Genomic DNA, 24,671 nt, shown 5'->3' with positions numbered 1-24,671 from the left:
GAAAGGGCGAGGACCCTATTGTTCTTGTAGCGTTTATTATTATTATTATTATTATTATTATTCTTTGTTTCTTTCTTTCAGCGTACGCGACTTTAAACTGGAATTTGACCCCCTAAACATGCTCCAAAACTCACCAAAATTGGCACGCATGTCAGGACTGGCGAAAAATTTTATAAAATGACAAAATTAATCTGAAAAGTGCCAAAATGAGCTCTCTAATTATCTTTTAAGTTTTAAATTCTATTAACTTTTTCAAAGAATTTTTTTTCCCCTGTGGTATCGAAAACTGTGTCAAATATCATTATTGTTCAAGGTACTGTACCAAAGTTAGAAAGTTCAGTGTTGGATGTATGATAATGGATTTATTTAACAAAGTCTCCAAAAAGACGCTGTAGTTCAAAGCTGGATTAAAAATCTTCTGAAAGGAATATGATTGCAACAAGCCCCTGAGGAACATCACAATGGCTAACATTAGCTTCTTTCCAAAAAAAAGTAAGTCTCTTGAATGCAACTTTCCAGAGATATTAAAATGTAGTGATGATATGCCATACACAATGTCACTGACTCCAGAGTTAACTTCCATAGTGTCTGATTTTTCTCATTAGTCCTGTTTTACAGCTGCTGGTGAGACAGACTCGAGCACGCAACTCGGCTGAAAAAGCTTCGTAGTTTATTTTAAGAAAACGTTACATCAGAAATCACATTTATTTTTCTCTTACCCCAATCGGACAACTGCATGAGGCATTCCATTTGCCCGAACACAGAGTTTATTTGCCGTAGGCAGGCTATAATGTCGAGCCCTGAGAAGTGAGAGTTAACAGGCAGAATTCCATCACTGAGCTGATGCAGTAGCACAGCTGAAACCATACACCTATTATTTGTAATGTGACTCAGTACGGCAAGGATATTGTGTTATATGAATATGCTTTAAAATGGAAGTCAACCTATATAACGTATAAGCCTCCCATCTGGCCACCAAGCGCAGACCAGAGATTTGAAAGGCCGGCAGGCTTTAGGGCTAACGGTGAAAAGGTCACTTATAAATTGTCGTGAACCTCTTTACTATGCATTAGCAGGGATAGAAGCCGTCCCTGAAAGAAAACGCTTAACAGACACAGCTTTGAAGCTCACTGCTTTTGAGTCCACCGAATATATCTGCGCAGTATGGGAATGGAGTGGTTACCTCTGTGGTCGAGGCAGGAAGGAGAGCAGAGCCAATGGCACTCATTTTCCCAGAGACAGTCAGACAGAAGGAGAAAGAAAAGAGAAAAAAGGAAGACGACAGAGGAAAAATAAACCTTGGCTGCGTCAAAGGAAACAAAAATGCAAAAGGGGACTGAGCAGAGCTGTCAACAAAAACTCAGGGGGCCTGCATCAAAGGTATTATGCCATGAAGATGAGTAGTTCTACAGAGCCCAGCAGATATTAAGAATAACATATTTAATCATTTGTGCACACAAATTATCAATCGTTCCCTCACATTAATAATTTGTACTCTTGCACTACTTAATTTGCTCCCTGTAATTAATAATTCATGCCCTAAAATTACAAAATTGAGCCTTCAAATTACTCAATTAATTTCCTTAAATTAATAGCACACTGCCTATACGATTGTGGAGCTACGCTGGATGGTGTTTCAGCACTCCTTGCACTGTTGCCGGTCAGATTTGGCTATGTGGGGCACAAATGTTGAAAAACAAACTTTATAATTTATGATAAGTCACTTTGGTTTAATAGCTTTATTCTGATTTTGCAAAAAAAACAAACAAACATATATATATTAAAGGTTTTGGCACAACACGTTATCTTTGTGACCCCATTTTATTATTTTGCAGAGTAGAATACTGTTTCTATTCTTTAGCGTCATGTTATACTGGCATGTAGACCGTGAGATTTGAAAACATATTAAATGACTCTAACTGCACATTTTCACTATTTTCAGTCAACAGCCCGTGGTCAATTTCATCACTAATTATCACTGTAATGAGCATAACTTCCATTAAATGCTGCCAGTGGACTATTACTCTACTTTAAAGAGTTGCTGGCCATCATCATCATCTGCTGCAGCGGTATAAGCTTTTACATTGCATCAACAAACAGGAGAGATATTGGATACAAGTGAGTAAAAGGGGTTGCCAGGGAAACAGCGCTGTAGAGTCTCAGTCTTAATCTTTCATCCATCAAAATATTGGCTTAAAAATGAGTCGCCGGCAGCATGTTAGATTCTGCACTGACGTGATCCAAGGCTGGAAATCTGAGCAGAAGCCTTATCATATATATTATATGTTAGAAGAATGTGGCGAACACAAACAAAAGGAGTGTGATGGTGCATTTGAAACTACAGCTGCTGACTTCAATAACACGTGTGGCTGTCTCCGCAGAGGCTTCCATCAATGACAGTTATCTAGGGATGCTCATTATTAAGATAGACAGGTCGTATACCAAACAAGCCAACAATACACCCAAGACCTGCATCCAACCTGCCATGGCTGTCAGGGTTATCAAAGATCATCAAGCTCTGACAGGAAATAGCCCATAGCAGAGTTTTAGAGACGCAGGCGACAGCAGCGCGAGAGTGAGTGACAAGCAAACGATAATCCGACTGCTGGCTCAACAGATTTTAGATGAGAGATGTAGAACGTGTTAGCAGCAGCAGGTGATCAAAATGCACCGCTGCTCAGACAGCACTCTGACTAAGTCCCTGATTAATTAGTGAGGTTAGGGCTGAAGCGTGGGAGGGCTGGCGTGGGTGAATGGAGGGATGGATAAATGTATGTATGTAAGGATGGATAGATGGGAGTAGGCGGTGGATGCTGCGGTGAGAGGGGGTGGATCGGCATTTTCTAAGGGATGTCCCTGCACTGGTTTTCCGGGGGTGGTGGGGCGTGAGGCGAGCCATCAATGTAACAGCCGATCGATGACACAGTGAGAGGCCGGCAGGGACCTGGATCACGGCTGGCAAATGACTACGGTGATTTGGAGCTGGAGTGGGGGAGGTGCATGAGTCAGGGAGAGTGAAAAGATCAGTCAATGAAATAAAAATGCATCAAGAGTCCAGATGAAGAGAAAAAAAGAAGAAGTGTGCTGGGGAAAGAGCACCTGTCAATCTCTCAAAAACGATTCACTCCCTGGCTCCCAGTCCACTGATGGGATGTCCCTGCAGATTTAACATTCTCACACAATTTATAGTCTACAGCAAATTATTGGCAATGCCCTACTGACAGACAGTCAAGTGAGTCCACTGTCAAGAAAGTCATTTTAAATACTGACACCATTAAAAGAGTTCTTATTTCTCCTCTGACAAAATGGAGCAGTATTCAGCCCAAATTCAAAAACAAATATTTTCCCTCTTACCTGTAGTGCTTTTTTATCAAACTAGATTGTTTAAGTGCGAGTTGCCGAGTGCTGGAGATATCAGCTGTAGAGATGTCTGGCTTCTCTTGAATATAATGGAACCAGGTGGCATTCAGCCAGTGGTACTCAAAAAGAGTTTTATTTATAATTCAAAAAACTCAACAGCAATGTCTCTTTCCAGAAATTATGAGCTGTTTACTAAAGATAGCGTGCATCTACTGCCTAGCTCTACTAGCACCACTGAGCTAGCCAATGTTACAGCTCAGACAAGGACAACGCCATTAACATTTACATCTCACAAACCTCTTGTCCATGAGTAGATGCACACTTCCTCCTGGTGGGCAAATGTAGTTCGGTAGAAAGAAAATAGTTCCAATATGAAACTGCTCACAACAAGTCTGTGGATTATCTCGAATAACTGGGTCATGATTTCTGAAAAGAGGTATTGCTGTTGGGTTTTTCAAATGTATTTTTTTAGCGCTTTTAAAACCACAAGCTGAGTGCCATCTGGTTCAATTATATTTGAGGGAAGACAGACGTCTCTACAGCCGATATCTCCAACACTCAGCAACTCACACCAAAAACAATCTGGATTGATAAAAAGCTCTACAGGTAAGAGGGAAAATATGTAGTTTTCATTTTGAGGTGAACTGTCCCTTTAAGATAAGAAAGCTTTTACACACCTTGGATGTAATCTAAAAGGGTCTACTCTCCAACTGTCCACGACGCTCAGCAACAAAGGTGGCTTTTGTTTCATATATCCATTTAGGATTCAAATGATAAGTATAGTAAATAAAAGAAACCTATGGAAATATGTAAGCATTTTGTCATACGGGCTCTTTCTGTCTCAGTGATTCTTTGTACCTCAGTGCTTTTAGAATTTACACAATCTTAAATCATGTTACTACTGAAAACTAGAGATCTACCTATTTTGGTGTCAATACAATTCTGACAAAGTTTTTACCGTTATAAAGTCTGCACAACTGCAGTTTTTACACAAGCTGCCACAAAAACTGAAACAAAACTCTAAAACAAATGCTAGATGGCAAGCTATGCTAATACATCCAGGATATGTGTTGACTTTGGCAAATTCAAATGATTGCAAAAAGAATGGGATTGCATTTTTACTACATGGAAACAAAAGTGCAAAGAATCAAGAGCGGTGGGAAGCTTTGTCCTTGGCTCAACACATTATATATACATTAAAGAAAGAAAGAATGATGTTAAATTTCAGTGCAGGTAAAGGCACAACACAGGTCAGAGAGACCAGAAGTTTAACAGAACAGCAAGCACTAGGTACCATCACTAAAGTAATTTAGACATGTCTGTTCCAGCTACTGTGAAGCTATGATGAATGGCTGGAGTTAACATAGTTAAAGTGAATTATTGCAGGCCATTACAAGTTTGGGCAGTGCTGTGTGCAAGGTGTTAAGGGCCAACAGACCGGCACAAAAAAAGCTCAATCTCAATGTTAAACAGTTTGCAGATTTCCAGGTTTGCGGAGACATTAACACTCTCTGGCATTTCCTCTGACAGGCCCTGAAGAAGACATTCCCTGCTAGCTTTGCCGTGCTGAGGCCTGCCCCCCCTCCTCCTCCTCCTCCTCCACAATGCCGTGACACAGGATTAGCTTTCATTAGAGAAGGCGCTGTAATCAGCTTTGGAGCATAGCAGAGACGGAACAATGGAAGAGGCTGAAAGGATCTGGAAGACGGGGTGCTATGGGTGCATGCTCGGCTGTATGCAAGCTATTCCCACAAATGGGACCTGTGGCACATAACACTTTCATAGCCGCACTTATCTGCAGTGTTATGTACGAAGCCTAAAAGACTGCTGTCATTAAAAACACAGCATGAAGGCGACATGCTAATTGCTTCACTTGTCAGTTTGGGCCCTGACAATAACAAGTAGTTATAAGGTGCTATTGAGCTGCCATTGAGCATTTTAAGGATGACCAACACCAACTGTTTAAGCATTTGCAGACCCTTATTGGTAGCCTAAAATGACAGAAAATGCTATCTGACTGGCTGTTTGGACCACTGAATCTGTCATTTCACCAATTTAGTCTAGTTTATCCTTAATTGCTCCCATTCAAGCAAGACCATGAGCTAACACCAATGCAGAGCAAAGCAATGTGCAGAATTTATGTAAACATTTGAGGTCAACTGGCTGTCTGCTTTCATCTTTGTGCTCTGAACAGCACAAAGTGAGATCAAGAATGTGCTCTGCCATTAAAAAAATACACAGGCAAAAATCCAGTAGTCTTAAATTGCTTCCCTAAAAGCAAATAGACACAACGGATCACAACTCTAAATTGTAATTCATAAATCAAATGACAGTAAATCTGGCTATCCATGAAGTCTGTGCTATCACGTATCTGGTCTTTGACACAATGACGGCATCTTTCCTCAGAGCTTCAAGGCTACAATTTCAACCTTTTCCTTCAGATGGTAAACAGAAAAGGTCAGGCAGCTATAAGGAGGGCCTATTTGGATTCCAGTCCGGACAAAAACCTGGCCCTGCACGTGCACAGAACCACCTTTGTGCGAGCTCTCCACCCCTCTCCATCATGCTGTCAACTGGCGCTTGTATTGGGAAGGACTGACGACACAGGTCTATCGAGAACATATGTCCCCACTAACCCTGGAGAGCTTCGCCAGAGCGCGGGCAGCCACTTTACAAAGCGTTCTTGTTGGTGGCTTGTTCTATGAGTGTGTAGTGACATGCAGGCGGGTGGCTGGACACTATACAGATCGGCTGTGTGGAGTTCAGCTGGGGTTGCAGTTGTTGTCACAAAACCAAAAGTTTGACTTCAAATGCTTTACTACTAAGTCAAACATGTGAAACTCAACACTATAATCATACCATGACAGAGAGGTAAAAATATATTGCAGTATGCTACCACAATTAAACTGGACAGCCTTGCAGCGACTTTTGCAGAAGTGCTGTAAAATGTTGGTTGGTCATAAAACTGTCAGCTCCCTAAGCGAATTATTTCTACATTTTGCACCTGAGATTCGTTTTTTTTAATGTTGCTACTGCATGATTTTATCTATTTCGCTGCCTGCTACAGACAACTGTCAAGAGCCATATTGCGGTTCCTTCTTTTCCAGCCCCTTTTAAATATTTCAATCCACACATGTAAACCCTCTGGAGAGAACAATGAAAAGGAATTTCAGCTGGCAGAACACATTTGCTCCAACTATCAAGGCAGATTATGTCTTGTTCATGGCCTATAACAATGACTTAAAAAAATCTAGGATGACATCCGTATACAATGCCTCAAACTTTATGAATTATAGATATTTATGAATACCAGTCCTGACCCAAGTTGTTCTACCACATCTCAACTCACAAATTAGACATCCAGACAGATGGTAATTACACAACTCCTGACACAGTCTAATTCAATACCGCATTATCTAATACGATACAATATGGTATGCAAATCAATAGAAAAATGTTGTTACGTTGCACAAACTCCAACTGACTTCAGTGTTTTCTGTACTCATTCACAGCTTGCCTCTGAGATAATATGCCTCAACAGGCGTGATCGCACCTCCCAAGGAGGGCTCGTTGGCAGCCGAGATGTTGGCATTTCCAGAATGCAATTACTAGACGCATACAGAGGGGATGAGGCCAGTCTATATTTGCACCCACACTTGGTAAACGGAGCATACAAGACTTGAGGCTGACCCAAATAAAACAGTGCCTGAACTGTAGATAACATTTCTCATCATTAATTAACCCCTCTATCCCTTGCTCCTCTCAGCTGGGGAGGTCACCTGCTTGACATGTAAGCAAATACCTCTCTGCCACTATCGCAATGATCTGTGAACTGGGGCAAACCCTCCCGACCATACAAGAATAGCCCTATTACATATTTGAAATGGCATTCCTCCATCCTGTGTTAAAAGGAAGAGGGAGGGTCACAAATGGCAAGCAAAGATAAAATAAACACATAAATCAAGATGAAATATCTAATTCTGAATAGTATTAAAGGATTCAAGTATAATAAGACATATCTAATATTGTAAAAAGCATCTTTCTGGCATCAAATATTTGTGTCCAAGAGATCCATGGTTGAGTTTTCATTCCTGGCAGACTGACTGTGGTTTTTCTGAGGGACAGGTGGTGAGGCAATGGGATGGCGCAGCCAGCCACCTCCTCCCACCTCTTGCCAAGACAACAAGGCCCCTAAGAGTCCCCTTCCTTTGCCATCGCTTCCTTTTTCCCCCCTTGCCCACGCCCACCTCTCAAGCCCATCTCTGTATCTAGGCCATGACTGCGCGGGTGTGGTGGGTTCTCCTGCCAGCAGGGGCACCTGACTGCCAAGAAAGAAAAGCAAAATAAAAAACGACACAGGGCTAGGACAGGAGGGAGGGCAACAAAGGAATTACTTCTCTAAAGACCAAAGGAATCCTGAGTCAGCAAGGGATATAACTCCAAACCAACCACACACACACACTCCTTGTCTCGCCATTCCCAGCCCCAGCCCCCCCACCCCAGAGGAGCGCTATATATCAGGAGAAGCTGTGACGGAACCCCTGAAGTAGCTGTTATTATGCAACCCTTCTGGGCTAAAAGTGACTGTAAAGTAAATCATCCTTCTCTGCCGCCAGCCTGACCTCCATACTGCAGAGAAAGCACTTTCAAAAATTCACTAGCGGAGTATTATGCTGAAGGCACCATCTGTGCAGGCTTTACTAGCAGCCGTGAGATTAAAGGCAGTCAAAGCATCACATTCGAAAGCCATCTCCGCATTCAGCGTCCAATCAAAGATAAGAGGTGTAAGTAAGGGCCAGGGCCTTTATATAACCTTAGGTGCTGCTGGGCAGTGTGGGTCAAGCAGCAGTGGACTGCCGAGGTCAAGACCCTGATCCCCTCTGGCCAAACAGGCCTGCTACAAGGGTCATGTGTCCTTGAGGATCAGGTCAGTGAGTAGGATCAGGACTCAGAAAGGGACATTTGACAGCTTGACTGCCTGAAGGGAATCTGGACTCCCAGACTCTCCTCTGCTGTGGTCAAAGGCCTCCTGCATTGCCCTTGCTGTACAATACATACTGCATCTTTCAACAGTCACAGACCAGATACTGTTGCTCAGCTTCTTTCCTTACTTCTGTAAACTTTTAAAGACATTCCCACTTTATTTCTGCAGAGCTCTCCTGAGCCTCAGATGGAGCTTCTCATTTATTACCATTATATAAGAGTCACTATTACATGTACGACTGAATATGCAGTACAAGCTGTATTGAACTGTATTTTATCTTAAGTTACAAAGTGTTTATAACAATTTTCTTCAAATGCAAACAGAGACAAAAGCATACGCTGCCAATCCTGACAGATTCTAAAACACACTATATTTACTTCTATCAATAGCAAATACGCTTTTATAAAGACATCCCATGCACTCTGCAGCCTAATACTGTTTGAGTGCATAGCTCTGTACTATATACATCATCTGTTAGGCTGAAAAGAAGTCCCTGCCCTCTAAACTGCAGTCTACAAAACAGACAGTGCTCAACAAATGTTTAACGCAGCTTACAACTACTGTGTGCCAACATTACTCTCATGAAGTGTTTAAGATTGAAAGAAAAAAAAACATGAATTTGGGCTGGTGGGGGGGGGGGGGGGATGCTAAACTGATTTGACTCATGCCAATTGCTGCCGAAGCACTGGCTTAATACCACTTGGAGATACACTATCTGCCGGCTGACCGGCAGATTTGTACCTCGATTTGGCCTTCCCCAGGGCTTGCCACATTCCTCCAGGGGGATCGGATTACGTTCTATACAGGGAGACGGGCCTGCAGCATTATGGGTGTTTTGGTCTTACAACATGGGTCTGGCATAGTTGAGCAGCAGCATGAGCAAGCGAGTGTGCAAAAAGGAATAAAAGAAAATGCTGAATGAATGGCAGACGGAGGCCTGGAGGAAGCATTGTAGTCATGGTTGAAAGCAGGGATGGCAGAACCACAGCTAAAACTAAACAGAGGAAAAACACAAGAAATATATTGTCGGAGGGTGGCTGGAATACATGACAGAGGGACAAAAAAATAGTTGAGCATGTGAAAAAAAAAGAAAGAAAATAAGCGGCCTCGTAGAGTATGTCTCACATTTTTACAGTACAGAAAAAAAAGACAGCGCTGACTGTAAGTAGCTGTCGAGGCTGGGTAGAAAAGCTGTCAAAGACATGGTACTCTTTAGTCTTCTTGAGACTGTGTGTGTCATGGACATACCCGTACTTGTGTTCACAGCGGTAACTGAGCGCCAGTATGTGTCACTCCTCAACCTTGCCAGTTTCTGTGGGGGCTGGGCCACTATTAAAGGCTTGCATGATATAGCAAAGCAACAAACAAGCTGCCAAAAAACATGACAGCTAGCAAGTGCGCGTTTGTGTGCGTGTGTGTAGGACTGGGGTGTGACAAAACGGCATTAATTACCAACAATGGGGCCTACATCTTGGGCTCGAGGAGTTAACACAGAGTGGAGATTAGCTTGTTGAAACAACGTGTCTCCCATGATTCAGTTTTCAGCAAGTTTCAGACAAACAAAAATGGAATCAGTGGAATGGGAGGCTCCTTCAACTTCCTTGAGTTTGACATTCTTCAGAGTCATCGTATGAAAACACACATGTATGAACACGCACAACAATGACAGCTACCACAGTCTACTGAGAAACAGGATCTCTCTACATGCAATCAATAAAGCAGAATACAACTGCTCATAAGCAGCAGGCTCGCTTGACAGCAGAACGATACAATAGGAATCCACAAGCCCTCCCTCTCCTCCTAATGGTCCGATAGGGAGCAGGACAGCATTAAAGCTCAAATGATTGGTCATTGTAATGTATGGCTCCCTGGTGTGGTTTGGACAGGCACAAAATCAATCGGGGCCCTGGGACACACTAACCTCTCCACAATCTGGCTAACAGAGGCACACTGTGAGCTCAGACTGATGAGATATCAGTTTGCACTATCATCGCGGTCGCCTTGGCCTGGCAACTGTGGAGCCCAACTCTGAGTCGGCTTTACTTCCAGGGGGTTGTGACTGTCTGTGACTGTGACATCGTGGGCAAACTCTAACGCAAATTCAATCTAACTTTAACCGAGATATATTTAACTATTTCCGAAGAAAACTGCTGGGGGCCAACTGCCAGAGGTGTCACCTGGTGGTCCCTTTTGAGTTGACCCTGGCCTGATTCAACAGACCAAACAGCAAGGGCATGGTAACAAATACAAATACACACAACCTCTACAGTATGTCCACTCCCTACCTACCCACCACACACATATACACACACACACCTCAGGCATGACTCTGGCTTTGGACAGCCTCTGCAGAGCATGTTTTGAGTGAGTGGGCCAGACAGCGGTCCTCCTCCCTCTCCTCTCCACGTGGGCGCAAGTGACTGAGAGGCCTGCCATCGTCAGCTTAACCCGTTTGCCTGGTCGTCTCATGATGCATTTTTAGAGATCCACGAGAAGGGTTTAGCCGAGGGCCAAAAAAACGGATTCCTGCATAAATCAAAAATCATAATCCAGACCTAAACTTGAAAATATGCAAGTGCAAATTTTTAAACAAGGCCCTGATTTCTAAAATTCTGGAAATAAATAAATAAATATGAAGATGACAAGCATGTTCGCCAACATCAGGAAGTACTGTCTCATCTATTTACACAAATGCCAATCTCACGAGACAACATCCTGTCAGGTCAATTATAAAACAAGCTGACAACCAATGAAAAGACTATTTGTCATCAACCAAGACAAGCGGACACCAAATTCACCACCACGAGGAATAAGAGGGTTAATTTTCAGCCAGGTGGTCTATAATTAACACGTGTGAATGAGTGTAAATAAACCTTGGGGCCTCGACTCACCTCCAGCTGTATTTGTATAGCTGGAGTTTCTCTCTCGTCCACACACTGGGTACTTTAGCTAACAACACCTGAAAGAAAGGAGAAGTACCCCCGGGGTCGTCCTTTTCAAGCAGGATCAACGGTGAATGAACAGAGGAAAAACAACGTGGCATATAATGCGCTTATTTACCCATCTGTAATTAGGGCTTCCCTCAATTAAGCTAATTTTTGTTCATTTGCTTAATGGAGCTGAGAAACAAAAAAGATCCTTACTGTTAAAATGCTCCAAGCACAACCTGAGAATAATCTTGTTTTGTGCAGCAGAGTTAAAATAAATGTTTTTTTCCTAAATGCCTTAAAAATACAAAATCACATTTTACAAAACAGCCACAAAAAAAGTATGAGTGGTTCAATTGCTCTTACTCTTGCCCCCACTGTTACTCAAGACTATAATGAAGTGTATCCATATCACTTGATTAAAAGTATTGATTGGTCTGATAATTAAAAGGAACTGTGCATACAACATGATCTCCCCGGTCTGATAAAATCTGCCCGGCAGTAGATTCATTTCTTGGAACGCAGCTGAATGATGAGGTATAATGAAGTGGTATATAAAAAGGTGAGGATGCGGGGAGTTAACCCTCCCCTGCATTCTTTCATAGTGCAGCAAACAACCATCAAGCTGGCACACATGACATTCACTTTAAGTCCCACACATACTTCACTTCAAAAGGTCTCCTGGTTTATAGTCGAAAACTGCCAGTGCTGAAAATGCCCTGAAAAATGTCAAACTGCATTTGAAGCCCTGAAGCCCATCACTGGCCAGAAACCACTGGGCAAATTGTCTGAATGCACAGCGCTGATGCCATGTTGGCCGATGTTCTCCGTGCCTATGCTTCAGTGATCGGCCAAACCAAAGCCCCGCCAAAATAAAGCTGCAGAGCTACAACCTGAGGACAACCGTGAGAAATCCTGTTCTGCTCTAACACACCGCAAAAAACTAAAAAAATCGACCGTAATGATCGGGCGAAGTTGCTGAAATGAGAAAATTAGGCCTCACTGACTGTCTTTCCTAAGATTCGCTCCGATGGCTGCAACTGTTTTCAAAGCAGATTTGTTTTCTTGAGTCCAGCATCGCTGTCTGTGCTTGGGTTGTGGTAATAAAAAGGCACAATGAGGTCATCATAACAAACTCCCTCATAGCTTAGGTTTGACTTTACCTGTCCGGCTTTAATGTCAGATAAAGTGAACAGGTTGTATACTGCCTGTGTTGTTTGTTCCCTCACACACATTCCCTCCGCGTACTGAAAATGAAAGAAATCTGCATATTCATCAGTTCTTCATAGGAACAGGTCGCATTTGCATCAGCTCCAATGTGTGTGTGTGTGTCAACAAGTACTGATGCCTACATGATAGCAGAGAAGAGGCAATCTCGACTAGACAGTTACCATGAGATATTGTGCACCCTTCCCATGTCAGTCCCCCCTATACGTGTGCCGAGTCGATGAGCTGACACAAGAGTTACAACATCCCTCCTGCTGCGGTGACTTTTCTCTGCTTACTAATCTACCATTTACAAGCAGCCCGCAGATGGCTTTACTCATTTTACCCATATTTAAATACAAACCACCGCCTGGCACAACACCGGAGTGTGCGTCTATGTTTGCATCTGTCACACAGCAGCATGCAGGGGCTTGTCCCAGTCCACGAAGCCAAGTCTCCCTTTTAGCACACAGGTATGTTTTCACCACCAGGAACCTCCTCCTTCAAAGCAGAAACGAGTATGGCAGGACAACTGAGGCCAGAATACTGCGCGTGTTCAAACTGAAGAGGTTTGTCCTCGATAAAAACATTACTGAGGCAGAGAGCATTTTTCAGTGTCACTAAAATGGTTTCTCATTTAGCGTGCGGTTTGAGGTGGCTGTGTGTGTGTGCATACCTGTGGGCTGAGGTTAAATAAATATTCAGGCAATTTAAAATGTAAACTGCAATTATTTAGCTAATGATACAGCTAGGAGATGTAAGGATTCATTCATTACATTGATGCATTGATTTTAAATTATGCAGATTTAACTGCATCAATCTGCTGAAAGAAAAAAAGGAATGAATTAATGTGGCTTCAGCAAGGATACATTTACTGTCTCACTGGGTCAACTTCTTCCTGGGTGTTACTGCATAATCATAATCACTGATAATCACTGTGTTTTACAAACAAGTATGACAGATCAACAGAGCTACCAAGACATCCCTAAAATGTAGAGTTCCCTACACTACCCTGTCCCTGAAATAAATTCACTCTGCAAAACTAATGTTATGTTGCCAGAATACTTAAATCTATACATATATATATCTGTAAAGGTGAACCAGTATTACCATTGGCCAGCTTATAGGGCTGAAAAATTAAGGCAACACCAAGTGCCAAAAACTGCAGTTCTCCAAATGGCCACTTGAGGCTAGCTCCAAAGGCAAGTCAATCCCAAAAGACCCCCATGTTAAAATGTTTAAGTTCATGACAACTATACAGTGGGTAAATTTTTATATAACTTACCAATTTACATTTTATCAAGGCTTAAAGTTGCACATAATTAAGGGCAGGGCGCTTTTTGAGTGGCCACCATCTTGTCTAAATTTGGTCACTTCTGGCTCCAAAAAACCAAGATGGCAATGGCCAAAATGCTAAATTCGAGGCCTCAAAACAGGAGTCCACAACTCAGTGGGGGACATCACAGTAGCTACGTCCATTATTTTATACCGTCTATGCTTTAAACCAGCTTGCTCATCCACAAGTATTTGCTTTCACTCCCCCAACCTGCCCACGCCTACACACACTCCCTCCCTTGACTAGTACTAATAAGGTGAAATTAGTCCTGTCACTGCCACTACTCGTGTTACTGTTACCACATTATTTGCACTGCTGAGATGAAAATGTGAAGCGAAGACCATGTGGACTGATGTCACAAAGCATTTTGCAAAACCTGGCAAAAAAATTTAATTTGTTTACCTTCATTTGTTATTAATACAGTACAACAGAACTAAAGCCGTCAGGTGTTAAATGTTTAAAAGTAAATTTTCAGCTTGACACAGTTCTAAGGGAGAGACTCATCTTAAATCTTCATTGTTCTAAAAACTGTGAAAAAAATTGCCACCTAATTGTAACACCTTTTTTTCCTACTGTTTCAAATGTAATTTTGCTGTCTTTTTACGATTCGCCTCGTGAAACAGTAACGACAACCTCGCATGTTTTACTACATGTTCGTTGCTGATTTTAGCTAACACTTACCAAATCAGATTGCAATTCACAAAATTAAATCATGCATAAAAACACACAAAACGCTCCTGAACCAAATCATCATCCACTGAGTTGCTAATTGAATTGAGTCTCTGTTAAGCCAATGATTCACAGCCCTTGACAAAGCATTTGCTCTCAGTTTTTGCTAAAAAGCATTTGGCAACAGCCCTGTGACAGATGGTTTTCTATATATGAATTCGGAAGAAAATCCACTTCCTAAATTAACTAAAAGTGACCCATGTTGTTGCTAATGTGTGCATGTATGTGCACATGAGCGTTGTGTTCACGCTACACCCTCAAAATCCCATGTCTTGGGATTTGAGGTGAGAAAGCAGATTTACTACCCTGCTGGCCTCAAACATAACCCAGCAAACCAGTTGCTCCCAGTTCACTGGGTTAGCCTCTCCTCCCCCACACTCACTGCACTGGGTGCCCAACATGTAGTTACTGTGTTGTAGCCTCTGTACTGATTGATTTGTGCTGTGCCCAGCTCCAGAGAGGGATCTAATGACATACGACTCCTGTCCCTGTTCCAAATCGCTTTTGTTAGCCGCTGTAGCCGACAAAAGGACCATGTGCTGGTGTCTGCCAGCCATGTAATGGGAAATGCTATGGGTTTGTTTATACGGAGGCTGATTTTTACCAAATACGATAGGGCAGTATTATGATCTATGGCTCACGGATGCCACTGTGGGTACAGGCAATCAAGAGTGGAATTTTTTCTGGTTGGTCCTCTGCAAAATGGTTCTGTGGTGATTAAAGAGGAAAATGTGCATGTAAGGCACCTTATGATGAGAAACAACAGCACACAGCTGCAGTGAAACTCCGTCTCTTGACGTATATGCTACAAAACTGCTGCTGACACAACTGTACTGGTTCAAATGTATCAACAGTGTGAGTTCAAAGGCTTGCAAATCCCCGAACTGTACTCATAGGCTTAGCAACAATCTAAAAGTGCCATGGTAGGTAAACAGTTTTTCTCCCCCTATTGCTTTATCAAGACCCAACATCCATTTGTTCACATGAATTAGCAAGAGCAGCAGCTAATGCATGGAGTCAGATTACAACCTCTGAGCAGAGCCGCCTTTATCCCCCTATATGGAGCTTAATCTGTCCAAATCCGCCGCTTTGCTGTGCCCTAAATCCACAACAGAGCCTAATTCCTCTTTAATCTAATGAGCGGTAAAGGTGCACTTACTCAGGTTCAAAATACCAGACTGTGTATCTGAGCATCACATCACAACAGAGGTAGTTCACGTCTTCCCCACTATGCCATGATGCAATACGCTGTTATCAAAAACCGCCAGAAGAATCTTTTGCATCACGGTGGACTAGACAAGCAGATACATGACAGGCTGTGATCGCTTGTTTGGTTATCTTCTTGTCACTTACAGTTTCTGCTGTGGGCGACATTTCCAGGTCGAGCTGTTTGAGTGGACTGCTGTCAAAAGATGCTGAGGAGGAGGTGGCCGGCCCGCCAGCCACCAGCACCCAGGCTCCTTCACATGCCAAGGAGACATGACAGCAAGCAGGGAGGGGGCATCCCTGAAGAGTTATGATACTGACATACTAACTTTATCCTGTTCAGAAAAGTTTAAAACACAACAGCCTTGCACACCCAACATATATCTTGCGGGGCCCACTGTTCATGACAAGGTTGAAGCCAGGAAAGAAAACACTGAAAATCAATTGAGGCCAACAGCTGAAAGCAAACAATGATGCACAATTAATAATGATAATTGTGATCATGATTTTTCCTTCCACAAACAAACTTGATTGGATATGATATTGACAGTTTGCTATTTAAGTGCCTGCTCTGATGCGGCAGATCGAGTAACCCCTGTTCACAGGTCAACTGTCTGGCCAATCACAGGCTCTGATTAACCACTCTGCTCCCTAAACACAGAAGCAGCTGCCAGAAGATTATATTCACCCTCTCACCTGTGTGTATTAAGGGCTAAATCATTTGATTTAAGCTGCATCAAGTGGTAGCATAATAATATTTAATACTAGCATAACTAATATTGTAAAGTGCTGCAGTTAATGATTATTTTTATTATCAATTAGTCTGGAGATTTTTTGGTTGCAACCAGGAGCTGTACAGCCTGTACACCTGTGGAATCCCCAGTTTTTAACGTAGGAGGCTGAAATATGGCATGGAGATCAACTGTGTGTTAAAAAGGTTAAAAAGGGGTGGGTGGGTTGGCAATGGGAGTGGCCTATCATAAAAAGATGCATAACTTCCAAATGGATTCACAGACTTGCCCATAATTTTGTGGAAAGTCTGCTCATGTGCCAAAGAACAGCTGACTGAATGTAGGCTACATGCCAATTGGCAAAAAGGAGCAACGCGTGGATGCATGCACATACGTGGTCACAACTGCAGCAAATTTTCTATCTATAAAATGTAAAAAAAAAAAAAATGCCCATAACAATTTCCTAAAGCCCAATAAGACATCTTTAAATTGCTTGTTTTGTCCACATCACAGATGACCAATTGGCAAATCAACACAATTTAGAAATTCTTGGCGTTTTTGCTTGTAAAATTACTGACAGTAATAAGTTATATTTTCTGTCCACTTCTGTCATTTCAGATGTAGCATTATGTTCTGGTAAAATCAAACAATTTTGTTCCCAAAGATGGATTAATAATTGGAATTAATATTAACCATAATGCCACAATCACAAAGTGGTTTTCCTCTGAGCCTGTCTTCCATTCACACTTTCTAGAAGCTAAGTCGAGAAATGCTGAGCATCTACCATGAATGAATCAAATTCTTAGGAAACTCTCACAGAGATCAATTCAATCCATCAGAGAAAAAACAACATAACAGAGTGAATACAATGCACTGTATATCCTCACACTAAATGCTTACGTTTCTGGGCCGCCAGTCAAACTGTATAGCAACCACACAGGAATACTGGAAAGCTAAATGCATAAGACAGTATGTCATCTAATGGGCTTTGTCTCCATCCCACAGAGCAGCACACGTGCGTTATTATTCACTCTATTAAAATTCTTTTAGCAAAATAAGAAATTATGTGGCAAAAACAAACTAAGAATGTATTTCCTGACAATTGATTCCCTCAGAATTAGTAACAGCAAGGGACTTCTGACTTCACCAAAATATGGCAGACTCACTAATTCAACTGAAATTTTAGCTTTACAAATTACAGACACAGTCGACTGGCACAGCATTAAAATCACAAACACCCACAGTGGTTATTATAAATCATTTAACTTTCCCATAGTAATCTTATTTCCATCAAAATAAAGCTAATGACGAAGTTTATGCATGCTAATGAGGAGATACTGCTCAGAATGACATCACCCCGAGGGGCATTCCTGACAAATGGTTATTTTATATCTATGTATTACACTGTGTTTGCACCTGATAAGAAAGACCCACCATGACAGCACACATGCCGGGTTATGAACATGAAGCAGGATGCAGGTGATCACATGTAAGGCAAGGATCAAGTATGTGGCATTACTTAATGTTCTGTTCTATAAATGACTCGGCTATCCAGCTGGGATCAGTGGCTGGCATTGCGCCGCTGTCACCACTGCCATCTCTCCAACCCACGCATGTCTGAGCATGGGGGCCCCTCCTCAAAAGTCAAATGTCAGATGTTATCCATCCCCACTCACAGAGAAGGACCCACCATCGGGGGCTCGGGGGCCCTGCTTTTTAGCCGGTGACGGAAAAACACCATTACTGAGCTCGCTCTGCTTTGAAGCATGGTGGTTGTCACGATCGCACCATGACAACCTTTTTACGAACTGTCTATTTATTTGATATCTAACTGAGGGTAGCTCTAGTGCAATTTGTCATTCAGGATACAACTGTTAAATTGTAGGAACAGTTTACTGGCAATAATTATATATTCAAAAGACTGTAGCAGCTGCACCATGATGTGATTTAAAATACAAGTTTGATGAATGATGCATAATAATGACTAATCTGAGCTGAGTGCCAAAAACGTACTGGTTTCAGGTTGTCTAATGTGTATACTTGCTGTTTTTTTCTAATCTTCTATGTTATGAAATTAAACATCTTTGGGTTTTTAAATGTCTTTTGGGCATTTTCTTGCTTTTTTCTGACATTTTATGCACTAAAGATTTATAAATAACAAAAGTAGTCATTAGTTGAAACTGTATGGCTGGTAATTGTAGTAAAAACTGATGACCACAATATCTGGCTAAATAATCAGGATTATAATTTGAGTCACAACATAATCCTGCTTAAACAGGTGAGCCAAATTAACACAAAACAGCGGCAATGCTCAACCAACAAACAGGAGTTCTACACAACACCAAACTCTGACTAACATACATGTGATGGAGCTTATCATATGAAATGGTTACATGCTGAAAGTTGCTCATATATTTCAGTTTCTTCCTCCCGAGGATGAAAACATGATGAAAATTACGCAACTTCTCCTGCCTCAGCCGATTAAACTCTTATGAGTAATTACTATGCGGCAGTGGCTTTCAAGAGCATTATGATAATGCATTTTGAAAACAGGTGGATGCAAAGCACTTATGATAAGTTGGACTGACACCTTGTAGCGGGGCAAACTCGGCAGCTGAAAACAAATTACTTCACACCTATAGCCTGCAGTTATTTTGGAGAGGTGCTTTGTACACAGCCAGCGTCCGTGTTGTCATAATACTGATGCATTACCAAAACACTGACTTCTCAAAACTTGAATGAATAATGAGTTAAATTACTTTGCTGATCTCGACATCCAAGTGTGAGCCCTTGAAACGCTGCTCTCAGATTCCCTGACAGCCTCTCTAATGACTAATCGATACATTTTAACCTGATTAAGGCCATAGCAGACCTACACTAGGCAGAGTACTGCAAATACAGTGTTGAGCAATACAATGGCATCCCCTCAGCGTGACAAAGGGAAAAGTAGATCTGTATAACACAACTGGCCAAGTCTCCCAGTGATAATGTTAAATCTCTTCAAAACCCATACTTGTCATATCTATTTTTCATCACCCTTCAAGTTGGTGGAGACTGTAGGGGGATGATCTCTTGAAATATTCATCACAAAAAGCACCCAAGACATGCTGGGACTCTCTTTTAACACTGGACCCCTTTTTTTCTGAGCAAAATGTAGCCATAACACAACTGGGGTTAGCTCTGCTCTTACCAGAGTTGCAGTTATCATTTTGCTAAAACATTTTCTTCTGTCTCAAATAACACAAGCTAAGCCTGAGAAAGCACTGAAGTGAAACTATATTTGCGACAGAGCTTAGTGAGCCAGAGCTCAGGCTTGCCTTTAATATACTCAATGATTCCAGTCATGGTCTTTTGAACACTGTAGCGGTGCCTTGCCTCCTTTCTCGACAAAATCTTAATGTTTAATGGTCACCGATGATCTAATCATTTCAACCGGTTGAACCCTCGCAACTAAGCCTGAATAAAAACCACTCAACGATTCCCTCCCGTGCCTGTGCACACTGTGATCGCTGCAAATGCCTGTTGTGATGTAGCCTACTTGAGCTGGAGAGGAGAATGGCTGCAACTAGTGCTGGATCCCAACCAGCAAGCACAAATAAACACATTCTGTCATCTTGCTTCAGAGGACAGGCTTTGCTGTCCAACATGAGATCTCACAATGACACAAAGTGCACTCAGATTCTGACAGAAATAGGCTTTAAATACTGCAACTCAAGCAGAGCACATTTAAGTCAATATGTCAGCTGACATGAAACTGGGCAGGCTACATTGCTCCTACTCTGTGTGTGTGTGTGTGTGTGTGTGTGTGTGTGTGTCAAGGGGTAGGTCGACTTGATTATGATCTTTATTGCATTCTTATGGTAGACTGCAAAGGTGGAATGTCAGACCTGTAAATACAGAAGGCAGGAAGAACCACCCCATATGGCATGAGCACTAAAGCACACGATGAACACCCCCATATGAGAGATTACAAAACACAGGCGACATCAAGTAGTATTATGCAATGGTGAAAAAAAGGAGCCTTGATAAAACTATGCTTGGTGATGCATGCAAAATGAAGGAAAATCGCCCTTGGGTTGAATGCAATGGTTGTGCAATATCTGTATGCATACTGTAAAGCTGTACACTGTGTATATGAATCAAAGGATCATGCATCTGGCACACTGCTGGCTGTATGCGTTGCTAATGAAAACAGTGTACGTACAGACAAGCTGTATCACGCCTCACAGGCTGAATGTGACACATTTAGAGAAATATTCTTGCTCTGGTCTACTAACTGGAGTTACCCTCACTTCCTAGTTGACTGCTGCTGTCATAGCTCGGCTAACACCCTTCTTCCTCCATAGCCAGCAAACAATTTTCGTCTACATTTGCTGCTGCTGCTGCTGCTGCGACCGTGAATTCTTCCCAAGTCTGCTTCTGCTGGTCAGAGACAGGCTGTGCTAGCGTCTCGTTTGAGCGTGGCAGGAAAAATTACACTTACATTTCACCACCCTGTCCGTCGTAGATAACTTCGGCTCATCATTCGGCTTGTTTTCGGACATTTCCAGTGTGATATAATATTGAGATATAGCAGAAATGAGACTGAAAACGGTCCCTGCGTTGCTCTTGCCGAACAACTCTTGAGTCTGTCCGAGAAAAGAGACCGCAGTGATCTCACTCGGTCCTATCAGCGGCCAAAAATACTTGCAACAGGGTTACAATTTCACTGCTGGTGCTGTAGGAGCTGCTCTGTCTGATTTACTGTTACTCTGTATCAAGTTGTCTGAGCGCAGTGTGCAGTCAAACCTGCTGACCAACGAGGCCCGCCCCCAACTCACACCAAGGCTTCCCATTGGTGGAGAGCAGCAGGCTGCCGCTATGCTAGTACATTCACTTTTATCAAAGGGCTGTTTCTGTGTCAATCCGGCCTGGTATGAATACCTTATAAAAAAAAATTATAGCTGGCTATGCACAGTAACTATTTGACTGAACAGATTTATATCAACAAAGAATTGTTTTTACTCAAAATATGTTTGCAACAGCAGATAAAATACTAAGATTATCTATTGAAAATGTATTTGGAATTACATTCTCAGTTTGAAAGCCAATTTCCACCAGAAGATGAAACAAGAATGTGCCAGTGTTAGCCTGCTGGCTAATTCTCAACTGCAGTTCTTTGACGAGATATTATAAAATCAACAAATGTGAATAATCTTGACCTGACTAAGGGACTGTTCTTTACTTACTGTTACTTTTTATTTTTTTTATTTATTTTTTTTTTATTTCTATCTTGACCCTCCCCAAAGCCACAAATATTTGTTGTTGAGCCTCCCTGAGAGACTGGGGAAAATGCATGACCCTTCATCCACAGTAAATAGGTCCTAACCATTTTTTTCAATATTCGCACCAATTTTAGGTATTGGAGCAAAAGCAACAAACAAACAGCATGCGAGTAATGCCAGGTTCACGTTGGACATGAAGGTGCCACAAATATTGCCGATTTCCATGGAGCACTGCCAGCGTGCTTTTGGCGCCCAACTGGGCTGTTCATACTGGATGCGGTGCGGTACCAAGCACCCTGGCCAGCTTGTAATCTGCAGCAATAATTTCAGCGCTTGGCAAATCTGGCAAGAAAACACTGGTAAATATTGAATATGACTAATAATCTGATTATGATTAATGATAGAATATGCACCCCATGCTCCACATACTTGTCAGATGTGTCTGAACAGAAAGCAAGAGAGACTAACAGAGCCACACACACACGCAATCAAAGCAATTACAGAGCTTTACATGTGATTAAAACAGCGCAGAGAGCAAAATCGCTTGCTGACCGGTGCAGAGGAAATGTGCTTCTGGTGTGAACAGCCCAGCGACTGCTGACAGCACCTGCACAACAATTAACAAATCAGGGTGCTTCCGCGTCCATTTTGAACCCGGCTTTTTTAGTTATAATCGAAACAAATAGCAACAATAATTTCTGTTTTTCAAATTTCTGCCTTTTAACAAATGTGATTTGGATAATTCGAAAAAACAAAACAAAAAACCTTTCAAACCTGTTGGCGCGATTAGTGGTTGAGATGGTGTTTAAAATAAATACAAAATACAACCATCCAAAGTTGTATTTTAAAAAGATCATTAAGAAACAAGTCCCTCTCCAGTGCTTTAAAAACAACTTGACATGCCCCATTTTGCATCCACCCCCCCATAAGTAATGAACACTCCCTAAGTGAAGTTTATAAGGTATACTGTCAAAATAGAGATAGCAAGTCAATAATAATAATATACATATTAATTATAAATTTTTCAGATAGTAAGTAAAAGATTATGAGATGAAACATCAAAACTATTATATAATAAGGCAAAATTATTAACTGATAAGTCAAACATTGTGAGTTCGTAAATCAATTTTTTTTTTAAATAAAAATCAAAATGATGAGATAACAAGTAAAATATTCTTTATTTTCATATATATTCTTTTTTTTGTCATGGCTAGCTATTCATCTTTCTTTTTCTTTCACAGGCCGAAATGGGCTTCCGTAGATCAGCGCCATTCATACAATAATCATCTGTATTTTTTTTTTTTTTTCTGCTTTTGAGTCAACAATAATAACAGTAGAAATACATGTCAAACTTTAACTGACTGCCCATTCCCATAGAATTTACCCTGGATGTTCATAGTACCCTGAGGATGAATCCTGATACTTTCAGTGAACTCCATGTTTTTGTTTTTTTTCTGATTCTTCAATACTTTTACTCTAGTGCCACCCTCAGGACAAGGCTTGCCACTTCAGTCTTGTTTGTTTACACTGGGGATAACATATCTCACTGAGGTCACGGTTAACTTGACATTTTATTTGTCTCCATGTCATTAGTCATAAAAAAGTAGCTGGCTTTGATAGCTTTATTCTCCTATTCTTCTATAGAAGAGTCATTGTGCACAGTTGGGCTCACTACAGATCCAGAGGAGGAGTCAACATGCTGTCTTTGTGGTTAGATAAAAGTGGGCACACAGAAACTGTGAGTGAGTGGTAGTGTGTGGATCTGCATGCATGGGAACAGAATGATCCGTCATTGGTGAGTCATCAGGTACCGACGATTTGCCTGAAGGAGACCTCAGCTTTCACCTGCTCATTTTCTCCACAATTGTGCATTTCACTTACCCCAGTGCTGCTCAAAGGAAATAAATGGTGGCAAATTGCTATTAGCGGGGCACTGGTGTGGTATGAGTCAGTTATTTGGCAGGTGGAGGCAGTTAATGAAGCCCTAAGTTTAACATTTCTCTCAATGAGGGACTGTGTGTGTGTGTGTGTGTGTGTGTGTGTGTGTGTGTGTGTGTGTGTGCATAGTAGGCCAGAACATCCCACAGCCCTTTTATCTCTGCCTGAAGTGGAGACATTCACACCAGATCATTAGTTTTAACACGCCTCAGGTTCTAGCGTTCTGCTTTGCACCCATGGCACTGCAAACTTAATTAAACTCTGGTCAAGTCCGTGGCTCAAGTTTTTTTCTCTCTGATCACCTGTTGTCTGCCTGACAGCGACCTTTGTGTTTGCTAGTTGCTGTTTTGCTCACTTATAGACCTCCTCTGTCTTTTAAATGGCATATCATGAAATAGGAGGCCATGATTTTTTTATCCGTCATTATTTGTTTTGTGTGTATGTGTGTTTCTATGTCCATTTCAGTGTTGACTTCTCCCACTGTAGCTTTAGCAGTTTTATTCCATTAAAATATTTAAAGTTATATAATGGGAAATTGTGGAATTAATCAGAGTAACTGAAAATAATTATATTAAGTGACCTTTTCATCTCATCTTCATCTGTACCGCCCTCTTCAGTGAATAAACATTATCTAGACATTGGCTTTGCATTTACAACTACCCATTTTGTGCACCAGGTTTGGTAGTGCCAGCACAAGCAACTTGTTGACAGCAAAACAAAACTCAGAAAACAAGCGTTTCATGTCCAATCCACAGTATCAGTTTTGGGAATTTTCCACCCCAATAAAATCACATGAAGTACACTTAATCCTGCTGACTAAATTACTTGGAATTGCTGCAATTGGACTAGTGCTGTAGTAAAATAAAAAATAAATTAAAGAAAAAAAAACTTCACATGGAACAAACTTTCCCTGTCACCGGACCAGAGAACCAGCTTTATGTTCACTTAAAAAAAATGGTCTGATTTCTTTATCCACTTTGGCGTAGCAGG

General features: G+C 41.7%; 1 protein-coding gene across 4 annotated transcripts in view; it reads right to left on the bottom strand.

Moving 5' to 3' along the window:
- The window catches only part of LOC117272656 (protein phosphatase 3 catalytic subunit alpha), a 78,222-nt gene extending 56,976 nt beyond the window's left edge, over window positions 1-21,246 (bottom strand). For all 4 annotated transcript variants that reach the window (XM_033651655.2, XM_033651658.2, XM_033651657.2 and 1 more), the window contains exon 1: window positions 20,963-21,246. In XM_033651655.2, coding sequence (XP_033507546.1) covers window positions 20,963-21,023 — 61 coding nt within the window. In that variant the 5' untranslated portion in view covers window positions 21,024-21,246. The remainder of the gene's footprint in view (window positions 1-20,962) is intronic.
- Between the last annotated feature and the right edge of the window lie 3,425 nt (window positions 21,247-24,671).

The sequence above is a fragment of the Epinephelus lanceolatus genome, chromosome 22 (genome assembly GCF_041903045.1).
Source record: "Epinephelus lanceolatus isolate andai-2023 chromosome 22, ASM4190304v1, whole genome shotgun sequence".
Lineage (NCBI taxonomy): Eukaryota > Metazoa > Chordata > Actinopteri > Perciformes > Serranidae > Epinephelus > Epinephelus lanceolatus.
The sequence above is the reverse complement of the archived record's forward strand: the minus strand, read 5'-3'. Positions and strand labels throughout refer to the sequence as shown.